Genomic DNA, 13,535 nt, shown 5'->3' on the forward strand with positions numbered 1-13,535 from the left:
GAATTCCTCATATCAGTGAGATCATATGATACATGTCTTTCTCTGTTTGACTTATTTCACTCAACATAATACCCTCCAGTTCCATCCACGTCGTTGCAAATGGCAAGATCTCATTCCTTTTGATGGCTGCATAATATTCCATTGTATATATATACCACATCTTCTTTATCCATTCATCTGTCGATGGACATCTTGGCTCCAACAGTCATTCTTGAGTAGCTTATTCACAAATGACCCTGGTAAAATGTTCTGTGACCCAGTGCCAGGGAGGCTGCACCATGATGAACAGGGAAGAATTGGGTTTCTGTCCTGCTCCCTGTGCCTCCAGGGCTGGTGGAAAAGCTTCAGCTTAGGGACACTTAAACTGAATGTCAAACTAAGCGTAAGATTGTTGTCTAGGAGCCGTATTGCTAGAGCTACACACTGCCTGAGTCAGGCTTAGGACTTAGAGACCAGGAAGGCCAAGTGCAATGTGGAGGCCATTTTACTATTACCCTGTCGTTCCTGGAGCCTCAATTTCCCTTTGGCAAAATAGATATATTTTCTTATGAGTCCACTAAGCTAACCAGTTTGACCAAAATTACACTGGTTTGGAATAATTCAGATTGCAGCGATTTCAGGTTTTCTTTGGTCATCTTTCATAACCCTCCTTTGGTCTGGCCTGGACCTATCCAGACCACATGCACACATGCGTACGTACACAGACAACCATTCTAGAATTCAAGTGGCACACGGTGATGGTAACCATAACATTTTGTACTATGAACAGAAACTCTAAAAACAAAAACAAAAAAACCATATCCTTTGCACCAAAGTATGTTAATAAGGTTGTTTTGTTTTTTGGTTTTTGTTGTTTTTTTTTTTACAAAAAGTATATTTTATTAAATTTAAGAGTTCTTACATTTTTAAGATGCACCATTGTTTCATATATGACTAGAAGACGAAAACTGCCAATTGAGACATAATGCTTACTTTTTTTTAAATTTTCATCAGTCTTGCCAGAGGTTTATCAATTTGGAGTTTTCCAAAGAACCAGCTTTTGTTTTACTGATTTTTCTCTATTTTCCTGTTTTTGGTTTCACTGATATATGCTCTTATCTTTATTAACTTCCTTCTGCTTCCTTTTGGTTTATTTTGTTCTTTTTCTAGTTTTTTACTGTAGGAACTTAAATTATTGATTTGAGACCTTTCTTCATTTCTAATATAATCACTGAGTGCTACAAATTTCTCTCAGCACCACATTAGATGCATCCTTTATATTCTGATATGTTGGTTTTTCATTTTTATTCAGTTCTAGGTACTTAATTTTCCTTTGATACTTTTTCTTTGACCCACAGATTATGTAGAAGTGTATTACTTAATTTCCATACCTTTCTGCTCTTGATTTCTAGTTGATTCCATTATGGCCAGCAAACACACTGTTTGATTTCAATTCTCTAATTTGTTGAGGGTCATGCCACCCAAGGCATGATTTATCTTAGTAACTGTTCTCTACATGCTTGAAAAACAAACCAAAACCAAAACCAAACCAAACCAAAACAAAACAAAACAGTACTGTGCCCCTGGTGGTGGAAATTCTCTATATATTAGTTAGAACCTTTTGGTTGATTGTATTGTTCAGATCTTCTGTATCTTTGCTGATTTCCTGTCTAATAATTCTATCAACTTCTGAGAGATGGGTATAGAAGTCTGCAACTATAATTGTGGATTCATCTTTTTCCACTTAGTTTTCGTTTCAAAAGACAAAAGGAGTGGAGAAGGTAATGTCTTTTGAAGCTCTGCTATTTGGTGTGTGTGCAAATTTAGGATTAGTATGTCTTCCTGCTGGATCACCCCTGTCAGATACATAATAAAAGGAACAAAGGAACACCTTTAGTCTCTAATAGTTTTCTTTTCTCTGAAGTCTACTTTATCCAATGTGGATATAGCAAAGCCTGCTTTTCTTTTTTTTTTTTTGCATGTATATCTTTTTATATCCTTTTACTTCCAACCTACCTGTGTCAATGAATTTGAAGTGAGTTTCTTATCAGCATATAGTTGGGTCATTTTTATTTATTCTTTTAATCTGTTTTTTTTTATTGGTGTACTCAGACCATTTACATTTGAGTAATTATTGATGTTATTGCTAAAGTCTGCCATTTTATGATTGTCTCTTTGTTTTTTCTCGTTCTCATTCCTCTGTTTCTCTTTCTTTGGTTTCCCGTAGTTTACTTAAACATTTTTGAGAAATTCATCTTTAGTTATAGCATTTCTCAGTGTATCTCTTTGTATAGTTTTTGTAGCGGTTGCTCTGGGTATTGTAGGATACATATAAGACTCATCACAGTGTACTGGTATCAACATTTTACCACCTGGAGCAAATTGTGAAAACCTAATTTCTAGAAGTCCCTTTTACCTTCTCCACTTAAAAAAAATCATTGCCTTGAGTATTAGGTGATGATAACTTTTGTTTCAATCAGAAAACATATTTATGAAGCTCATGAAGAAAAGGGTAGTCTATTGTATATACCCATATTTCTGGTCTTTCCTTTGTTCTTTCCTGATTTTTCTAACATTTGTTTTTTTTATCATTTTCTGTTTGAAGAACATTCTTTAGTGCATCTTTACGGGTAGGCCTGCAACCATTCACTTAGTTTTCCTTTTTCTAAGAATGTTATTTCCCCTTTATTCCTGAAAGATAGTTTTGCTGGATATAGAGTTTACTGTTGAAATTTTTCTCCCAGCACTTGAAAAATGGTGTGCTGGTTCTTTGTGATACCCATGTGTTTTGATAAGAAATCCTTAGACATTCAAATGAGTGTTCCCCTAGAGGTAATGTGTTTCTCACAGGATGCTTTCAAGATTTTTTTCTTTATCTTTAGTTTTCAGAAATTTTGATGATTATTTGTGTGTATTTCTTTGGGTTTTCCTTTTGAGAATTCACTGAGCTTTTTAAGTAAGTAGCTTGGTATCTCTCACCAAATTTGGGAAGTTCTCAGCCATTATTTCTTCAAATTGTCTTTTAGCCTTAATCCATCTCTTTTCCTTCTGGGACTCTGTTAATACAAATGTTAACTTTGTTTTTGTCACACAGGTCTATAGCCCCGTTCTGTTCTATTTTTTTTTTTCCTAGTTTCTTTCCTCTTTTTTGATCAAATTGGATGAATTCTATTGATACTTACTCAGGTGTGCTGATTCTAATTCTCCATCTCCATTCTGAGCACAGCCAATGAATTTTTCTTTAAATTTCTGTTATATTTTTCAGTTTATAATTTCCAGTTGATTCTCTTCTTGTAAGCTTCAGTGTCTTTGTGGGATGTTCTATTTTTTCATTTGTTTCATGAGAACTTATAATTTGATTATTGAAGCAATTTTAGGATGCCTACTTTAAAATTCTTGCTAGGTAATTTGAATATCTGATTTATCCCAGTGTTCACATCAGTTTATCTTATTCAAGTTGTAATTTTCTTGGTTCTTGGTATGGTGGATGGTTTTCAATTGTTTATCAGACATTCTATTAAAATCTCTTATTGTAGCAAGCAGTCACTCTGTTTAGATTTGGCACACACGTCTTGGCCTACTTTCTGGCCATAGTACTAATCAGTTTAATTTTAAGAATCTTTGTTGTTTTACTTGGTCTGCTTGGTTTATATGATTTTGCTGGGGTTTCTAGTGATCCCTGCTGGAGCTGCCTGTAAGATAATAAAATGTGTTCTTTTAAGTTACTAAGTGTGTGGTGATTTGTTACAGCAGCAAAAGGAATCTAATAAAGAGTGTGTGGAAGGTGTATGCATATATATGTCTGTGTATGTGTGGAGTGGAGAGTCATGGGAGGAATCATGTTTTTGTCCATGCCGCTCTGCTTCTCCATCTTCTTGCCTTACAACTTCAGTGTGTCCTTTAGGATTCAACTAAATGGGCATCTGCTGCCTGAAATCTGACTACTCTTCTTTCCCCAAGCTTGATTTGAGCATTCCCCTTAGAGGCTCCATGGAATCCTGAGTATATAGTAGAACATTTACCATTTGATATTATAAGTATTTGATACATGTGCCCCCTCCTCTATACTATAAGCTCCTTAAAAACAAGGACTACTCTGTATTCTTGTGCCTAGGACAGTATCTGATGCATGGTTTACACTGAATGTCCTTTAAAATTATTCTGCCTGAGTGGCAAGGCGGAGTATTCCCCAGAAGCATTTGACTTAATCTAACTCACGTTCAGGACGTTATTGCTGCAAGGTGCTTTGGAGCTCTCCGGTGATCCTTGACTTATGACTATCAAGCATTTGTACTAGAGATGTGACTATGCTATAAGGGCTTTCTAATTTCCAATGAATTCCAAGCTAAATCATCTTGGGAATTGCATCACACAGAAATTATACCAACAGAAAGGAAAAAAACTGAAGCTCAATAAAATTAAATGACTTGCCCAAAGGATGGATCTGAAATTCTGGTCTACTGGCTATGCTACCCCATTCTTCTTTAAGTCCTTCACATGCCCCACCTCTGGAGAGGTGCTGCCCCATCCTTTCAGCTTCTGCTTCAGTCATCAATGACTGTTCCCTAATTGTGAATCATACTCTCATCCAATTCTGCCTTTGGACTCAGCTGAAAATATAAAAATGTATAGAAATTGGCAGCATGTTTTAGTTTTTTCCAGAAAATATAAATTGATAGAAAAATGTTTCTCTACATTTTTTATAACTATAAAAGAATATATAGTCTCTGTAAAAAATTTAGAAAATAACAGAAATATTGGAGAATGAAGACTGACATCACTTATTATCTTGCTACCTAGGATATCTATTTTTATCATTTATGTCTATTTCCTTTCTTCCTATTTCTATTTTTCTATTCCATGCATTTTTAATATGTAAAACTGGTATAATGAAGCATTTGTTCTTGTTTTTTCCACTTTTTTAAAAAGATTTTATTTATTTATTTGACAGAGACACAGTGAGAGAGGGAACATGAGAGGGAACACAAGCAGGGGGAGTGGGAGAAGGAGAAGCAGGCTTCCTGCTGAGCAGGGAGCCTGATGTGGGGCTTGATCCCAGGACCCTGGGATCATGACCTGAGCTGAAGGCAGACGCTTAATGACTGAGCCACCCAGGCGCCCCGTTTTTTTTCCACTTTAATGTTATACTATAGTTTTTCATTTTATTGGTGATTATTCAAAACCTTTTTTTAAAAGATTTTTATTTATTTATCAGAAAGAGAGAGCACAAAAACGGGGAGCGGCAGGCAGAGGGAGAAGCAGGCTCCCTGATGAGCAAGGAACTCAATGCAGGACTCAACCCCAGGACCCAGAGATCATGACCTGAGCCAAAGGCAAACGTTTAACCGACTGAGCCACCCAGGCATCCCTAGTCAAAAACATTTTTAATGACTATGTCCTATTCCAGCCTATGAAGGTCTTAGAATTTATTCAGTCATTCCACAGTTTTGGACATTTGGAATGCTTCAAAAATGTAGCTCATTATATGGTGAAAGAATACATTAGTGGACATAAGTGAATTCACTTCTCTGATTTCTTCCTAAGAATAGATTCTTAGAAAAGAAGTTAGTGGATCAAAAACCATGAACATTGTATTTCCTAGTTTCCTGTTGCGGTAACAAATTTTCACAAATTTAGGAGCTTAAAACAGCACTCCTTCATTACTTCTCAGATCTGGAGGTCAGAAGTCTGGCTGGCTTAGCAGAGTACTCTGCTTAAGGTCTCTCAAGCTTCAGATCGAAGTGGTGGTGCCCTGGGCTCCTAGCTGGAGGCTCAGGAGGAGAACCATTTTCTTGGCTCATTTAAGTTGTTGGCAGAACTCCTTTCCTTCTGTTTCCACATGGTCTCTTCTATCTTTAAGCCCTGCAGTGGCAGTTTGAGTCCCTCTTATGCTTTGACTCTTTCTGACTTCAGGTGAAGAAAGTTCTCTGATTTTGAGGGCTCATGTGATTAGATCTTTGGGGGACTGTTCTCCTTACTACAAACATCCTTAGGGATCTTCAAGTGTTGCCAGCATGCTTTCCAGGGACGCGGAGCCAAGATTTCTGCCACCAGCATTGAATAAGTGTTCAGCTCCGCACACTCACCAGCACAAAGGATTAACTTTTCTTATTTTAGAAAAAAAATTTTCTTATTTAGTAAGACAAAACCATTGTACTTGTGTTTTTACTTGCATGTCTTTTTTTTTTTATTTTTTTTTAAGATTTTATTTATTTATTTGACAGAGAGAGACACAGCGAGAGAGGGAACACAAGCAGGGGGAGTGGGAGAGGGAGAAGCAGGCCTCCCGCGGAGCAGGGAGCCCGATGTGGGGCTCGATCCCAGGACCCTGGGATCATGACCTGAGCTGAAGGCAGACGCTTAACGACTGAGCCACCCAGGCGCCCCTACTTGCATGTCTTTGACTCCTAGTGAGATCAAACAATTTATTTTTCTTCAGTGATCTCATATCCATTGCCCATTCATCTATTAGATTCTTAATAGTTCCCTTCTTGGTTTTTATATCTTCCTACATTAAGGACATGTTGGCCTGTATTTTATAGGAGCTGGTGTTTTGTTAACTGCTCTAATATACTGCTGTATAGTCCCATGATCCATTGTTGGCCTTGTAATTTCCTCCACCGTGTCTTACTCCCTCAGGCAGCTGTCACGTCGTTCTTCCTAAAATGCTGTTGCTTATGTATTGCCTTTCTTATTTCGTTTTTCCACTTTGCTGTGTGGTGTGAAGAAAGGCTCTAAACTGATTTTTTTTTTCAGTTTCTTCAATATGGTCTATTGAATAATTAGTACCCAATATTTTCTTGGGAAAAGATAGTCACGAGAGTACATGCCATAGAAGCAAAGGCCCTGCGAACAGCTTCCCACATGGATGAGAACAGAGTCAAGAGGAAATGATACAACTTCCAAGCTGGTGCATAAGACCCGCATGGAGTGATTTCTTCTGCTTCATCTGGATGTGCCTATAACAAGGGCTGAGGAAACTGATGAAGTTGATTACAAGCAGCCACAAAGGGCTTTTGAGGTCCTGGGCCTATGTAAGTAGGACTGGGCCTCCTAACCAAGAGTCAAAGTGACTTAGCAAAGGCTATTTTTAGTCCATTACCTGTAATCTATAAAACAAGAATGATATTCACATGTATTCAGTAAAGCTGACTACAAGGCAAGAACACATACCACCCACCCCCACCCCAAAAAAAGAGAAAAAGAAGACTTACTCTCCTATTTGAAAATCTAAACATTAATTATAACAATACCATCCTAATTAATTTTATCTCAGTAAGACAGGAATTACAGAGCTTTAAGCTATAAAGACATGGCCCCAGAAAGATAGAATTAAGATACCATTCAGCAAATGAGTAGGCATGTCCTAGCCTGAGAAAATATATTTGCCATCTGACAAAGGACATGCGTCGGGAATATATAAAGAGCTGACACATCCACAATACAAAGACAAACAACCTCATTCTTAAAATGGGTGAAAGACTGGAAAAGACACTTCACAAAAGGAAACCTGAATGGCCATGAAACACACGGGAAATTTCCAACACTAGTCACCGGGGAAATGGAATGAAAATCACAAAGAGATACCATTTCCCACCCACGGGAAAGGCTATAAAGTACAATGCCCAGTGTTGGCAAAGCTGTGAAACAACTGGAGCCCATATATATTCTTGGTAAATGAAAATGGTGGAAACACTCTGGAGAACTACTTGGAAGTTTCCTAGAAAGTCAGGCGCATAACTTAGTACAGGGACTGTCAGTCCCACCACCAGTCAGTCTCGACCCAATCCTCTGCACTCCCACGTTGCTTTCCTTCTTCCACATCTTCCATGTCTTTATTTGACTACTTTCATATTTCTTCTATTCTTGTTTCATCCCAAGTGAATTCTCCCTAATTAACCATAAAGAGACACATTTTCCCACATCCATTCTAGGAGGTATGTATGTGATGACATAAATGAAAATGAGGATTAGCTGTGTATTTTGCCAAAAGAAGATGGCAACTATTTTTCTTGGTGACAGCTATCAAGGTTATTTACATATCAAGAGTAACAATGAAAATGGAACATATGCCAATAGACGGAAGACCATATTTAGACTTGAGATGTTTTTCATGTACAAATAATTTATAGCTTTCAACAACAGAAAAAAAATCAAATCATAGTCATTTGAAAAGTTCATTTATTATATACCAATATACACTTTCTGTAATAAAAAAAAAGCCTCCCAGTACATTGAACCATCTTATAAATGAAATAAGAAAATAAAATTTTTATCTGTTCATAAATGGGGTTAAATTAACCGGTACAAGATACCATATGTAAGTCTGCCCTGCAGTCTGTGTGAGTTCTAATCCTGAAAATGGCCATGAGAAGAAAAATGGTGCTTCATTATTTGGCACAGTAGTATTGCTCTTGAATATCTGTATAATTACAGAGGTCGATATTTTCAAGTTAGTCATTTCAAAATACATACAAATTTTATACTTTCCCGATTCTTTTGAATTAATCTTTGATATTTACATTTACAGACATTCAGATTAAACCTTTTTTTCTTTTTGTTTTAATACTCAGAAGGTACCTTTTTCCACTTTCTATTTTGATACACTCTTTAGGTGAACATAAATGGAAACCTATCTTGAAGATGCTCTTTGGCAAGTTATAATAATGACTCAAAAGTTATGATAGTTTCTAGTAATGCTCAATTTCCATAACAAAGTGCACCATTTGACAGTATTATGCCTTTAGAAAATGATACATAAAACAAATGTATATTAAGGCACATTCCAAAGCAACTATTGAAATATGATTTAATATTATACTGATATGATACTTGTATTTCATACTTGGCTTTACTAAAATATAAAAATATACAATAAATGTTCTTGCTACTGACTTGGAGGGGGAAGGTGGCAAACTCCAGAAATTCTAGGCAGTGAGTGCTAGTTTTTAAATCCATTTCATGTAAGTGTGTTGCAGAAGTGATCAAGAATAATAGTTTTCATCTCTCTGTAGTGTTAGCACTTCTGTTTTTATGGAAAGCCATTTAACATTGTGTTAAATGACAAATGAATGTCAGCAAACTCCTGTGCAAACCAAAATGAACTAAATCCTATGTAGACATGCTAAGTTAAAAGAACAACCTTAGTACTGATAATTATTTGCAAACAAGGAACTTATTTTCCTGTGGATGATTGTGTTATTATTGTAAACATTGGAGAGCATTACTGAACTATATATAACTTAGGTTTCAAATTTAAAATATCCTCAATAGACAGATACATACAAATGGATTTCTGAGTCCATCAACTTAATTCCCTGCCCCCACCCTCAATAGTATAAACATTTTGACTGTGAAGAGAGAAAGCTACACATGTAAAAAATAAAAATCAAATGTACCATACATTAAAGTTCAGAGGACTACAGAATAAGATTATATACATAAACATATAGCAATCACAGTTTCCTGCACTGAATGTTTATCAAATAAAAATGTATCAAACAATACTGGGTAATGTAGCTCCACATGAATTGTGGTCTATCTAAAAATTCTGGATGACAATGGAAGACGAGAGGGAGAGCATTGTTCAATGACAAAAGCATGACAAGAGGACTAGGAATAATATTGAAAAGCAAACGCTTCCAGAACAGGCAGTTTAGCAATAAGCATTATTTTTGTTGTTGCTCTATCATTTAAATAAAGCCCCTCTCTCTGTTTAGCAAGATGTTTTAACGTTTATTAAAAAAATATATATATTGAACGAAGAAGGCACTCATTTAATGTCACAAACAGAATGGGCAAGACATTCCTTTACTGTTGACAATAAGGTGCTCTAGTCTGGTGTCTGATCATTCATGTATGTACCTTACAGGGACAGATCCTAAGACATGCAGGCATACCTCAGAGATTGCAGGTTCAGTTCCAGACCACGGCAATAAAGCAAATATTACAAGAAAGCAAGTCAAATGGATTTTTTGGTTTCCCAGTACATACAAAAGTTATGTTTACACTATAGTCTACGAAGTGTGCAATCCTACTATGTCTAAAAAAAAAAAGTACATACCTTAATTAAAATACATTATTGCAAAAAAATGCTAACCAGATCTGAGCTTTCAGCAAGTCTTAATCACTGATCACAGATCACCATCACAAATATAATAATGAAAAAGTTTGAAATACTGTGAGAATTACCAAAATGTGACACAGAGACACACAGGGAGCAGATGCTGTTGGAAAAATGGTGCTCCATGCAAGGTGGCCGCGAAACAATTTGTAAAACAAAACAAAACAAAACAAACAACAAAAAAAACCCCTCAGTATCTGCTAAGCACAATAAAACGAGGTATGCCTGTGTTTAGTCAGATGTTTTAACATTTACCAAAAAATCTATTAAATGAAGAAGTCACTAATTCAATGTCACAAACAAAATGGGCAAGATATTCCTTTACTGGCGAGAGTAAGATGTTCTAGCCTGCTGTCTGATCATTCATGTACCTTACAGGGACAGTTCGAGGGACCTGCCTTTTGCTTCTGTTATTCAATTAACCCAGAGTATTGGGTGCTGGATTGGGGGAAGGTATTAAGCAGTTAGAAAGCTTTGCCACCAGGGCATTTTTGTTTGATGTTCCAAGAATACAAGTATTTTGTAATTTGGGGGGAAGAGGGAAGGGTATTATCTGATGACCATTACCTGCAGCTACCCTTATTCTGTTTGCACAATAGCAAAAATACATCCTCTTATACTGCTCTGGGAAAACATGGGTAGCAATGCGCACCACAGGTTTTAAACATATAAACAGCCATTCTTGACACAAATGATGCTTTTTCTCTTCCATAGGTGCCTGGTGATGTTACTATAAACATCTTTGGAATCCTCCTGTTATTTCCTATGAATAACATTCCAATCAATAGAACTCAAATGTCTTTTGCAGCATAATTTGCAACCGTTTCCAATAGAAAAAGTATTTTTCCTTGGGTTAGTGATGCTTGGAATTTGGGGGATTGTAAATCCAGTCAATTATAATGAGTGCCATGCTTCCAATCATGAAGATGATTCCAACCACAAGGAAAATTAAAGCCTGTCAATCAGAGAGAACTTGTTAGGGCACACAGAAACCATATTTCGCACAGTTTGCTCTTATAAGTTGTTTACCTAAGGTAGCAATCTGATTGACATATTGAATTGTATTATTCTTATAGCTCAGTTGTCCGTGCCTAGCAGTTCAGTGAATTTAGAACCCGAGTTGGGAGAAGAGGGTGAATCCAGTGGAGTGATTTAACCCAAATCCTCAAAATAAAGAAATGGTTGATTTGGTACATTGAAATGATAGAATACCCTGTAATCATTAAAAATCAAGTGACAGAAAAAGATTTAATGACATTGGGTGTGCTCACAATCTTTTAGGTGAAAAAAGGCAAGCCCTAGAAGGGCGTATCATAGTGTATATGATAGGATTAAATTTTATAAAATGAAAACAAAAGCCTCATCTATATCATACATTCCTTAAAAAAAAAAGGCAACGTGTGTACACACACACACACACACACACACACCACTAGAAGAGGCCTTATATATATATATTACCACTCAGATCAACCTCCATTTTTTTTTTTTTTCCACTAGAAAGGACGTAGGAGACACTTTTACTCATTTTTACATCTGGTCAAACTCAGAACAGGTCACAAACAGGACAAGTAATCTGCCAAGGTCACACTGCTTAAAAGTCCAAGCAAATTGGACTAAAGAGGGTAGGTATTCAGGGGTGAGACGATGGGAGGAATTTTTGATACCAAACTGTCGTGAAGTCCCTGAACAGTCCTGAACGGTGAAGGACTCTCAGGCAAATTTCAGTGTAACTCACTAAGGGGCATTGTTTTTCAGTCTTAAATGGAAGACTTTATTAAATAGTCATTGATAATATTTAATTATTGGGAAAACAATTATTTCTGGCATATGTTTCTATAGTATCATTTTGGAAAAGAAACATGCTCTAGTTTAATAAGATTATATTTTATATATTATATTTTATATCTAAAGAGAGTAACTGGAAAAGGAATGGTTCTGTTCTGGATCTCTGTCTACACCAAGGCACTATGGAGGGGGAAACAAAGCAATATCTTTTGGCCTTACAAACCTAACAGATATGACTAAAGATGTTTAAATTATCTCATAACACTGCCAGGGAGCCCAATTCCTTCCCACATAATTTCCTGTAGATAGTGCTGCAGTCTTGGTAGTGGAAACTGGTAGACATGTATGCCTGCAGGAAAACTCCATTAGTGTTTGACAGGTAGGAAGGACTCAACACAAGATACTCGATAATAAGAAAGGAAGAACTCCTGGAATCATCTCAGTACCAGAAATCCACCCCGCTTTCTCTCCACTAGAGTTCCAGCCCATCTCTGATTTTTGGTTCTCCTTCACCAATTTTTTTGAATCGTGTATTTTCTGTTTTACTCTAAGTAGTCGAAGAGCAACTTAAAATGGCGGAAATTGCAAGCCTTACTTACCCCAACCTTTTGTGGCGACCTAAGTGGTTCTTTCTTGACAAGTTTAAGATAAAACACTGCTGGAAGAATGAAGATCAGCATAGTGGCTGAAGAAGCCCCTGAGGAGAGAAGCAAAGGACAGGTCAATGTCTTACTCAGCAAGGCAGAGACCCAAGGTCACGCACTTTAAAGAAACCAAATCTAACATTACCCTAATGTTAGCACTAAAAGTACCGTCAACTCGTCTTGGTTGCTTATTCAAATATCTGTTTATCAAGAAAATTTAAAATATACCTAAAGTCATGGTTGCATCCTAAGTGCACATAACTTACAATTAACAATAAAAGGCCGCCTGTTAAAAATTCAAAGGAAATTGATAATATAAACACCTACTAAGGAAGCTGAGCTCATCACATACCCTTCCTATCCACTTCTAGCTTTTCAAGTGGCTCACACCTAATTTTTTAAAAAATTTAATATTGTATTTAAAATTTGAGTAGTCCCTCCAATCAGGAGATGAAAACTGAATTAACAGGCTACACAGTTAAAAGAGAATACGCTTTATAAGACCAACCTCCTCCACCTCCAAAGACCACCGTCAATGCTCAGCTGATGCTGACAGAGCTGAGAGAGCATCCTGTAGATAAAAATCTGTCTTCCTTACTGTTTGATGCAGCTTTAAGACCTAAATCCAAACCCTGGATCTACTCCAAGTCACAGGTATTCCCCAATTTTGAAAGTTCATGTTATGCCACTTCGCTTTTAGGAAAGACCTACATTAGTACCCATTTTCACTAACTGAAAGAAATCTGAAGAGGATTTTTGCCTTTCAGAAAAAAAGGCAAAAAAGCGAAAAGAGCCTTCAGACTTTGTTCTGCAGTGAATGTGAATAGAGGCAGCGCACCCTGAGCAGCAGGAGTGGTGTCACCAAGTTCTCTCCCTGGGAGCTACACTCCATCTTGGCATTAAGCTCTCATAGCTTTTGAACTATGTCTGAATATCCGTGTTTTTTGTTGTTGTTTTGTTTTGTTTTTTTTTTGTTTTATCTCAATTTACTTTCTGCATTT

General features: G+C 36.7%; 1 protein-coding gene and 1 long non-coding RNA gene across 8 annotated transcripts in view; one reads left to right on the forward strand and one right to left on the reverse strand.

Moving 5' to 3' along the window:
* LOC145721777 (uncharacterized) overlaps window positions 1-8,982 on the forward strand; it is a 58,689-nt gene extending 49,707 nt beyond the window's left edge. The window contains exon 3 of the long non-coding RNA XR_014145675.1: window positions 6,736-8,982. This is a non-coding gene — a long non-coding RNA (uncharacterized LOC145721777). The remainder of the gene's footprint in view (window positions 1-6,735) is intronic.
* Window positions 8,143-13,535, reverse strand: part of SLC38A4 (solute carrier family 38 member 4) — a 68,472-nt gene continuing 63,079 nt past the window's right edge. For all 7 annotated transcript variants that reach the window (XM_081821547.1, XM_081821545.1, XM_081821544.1 and 4 more), the window contains 2 exons: window positions 12,490-12,587; window positions 8,143-11,057 (listed from right to left, as the gene is read on the reverse strand). In XM_081821547.1, coding sequence (XP_081677673.1) covers window positions 10,956-11,057; window positions 12,490-12,587 — 200 coding nt within the window. In that variant the 3' untranslated portion in view covers window positions 8,143-10,955. The remainder of the gene's footprint in view (window positions 11,058-12,489; window positions 12,588-13,535) is intronic.

Source organism: Leptonychotes weddellii, chromosome 5 (genome assembly GCF_054177405.1).
Source record: "Leptonychotes weddellii isolate Sample4059 chromosome 5, ASM5417740v2, whole genome shotgun sequence".
NCBI classification, from domain to species: Eukaryota; Metazoa; Chordata; class Mammalia; order Carnivora; family Phocidae; genus Leptonychotes; species Leptonychotes weddellii.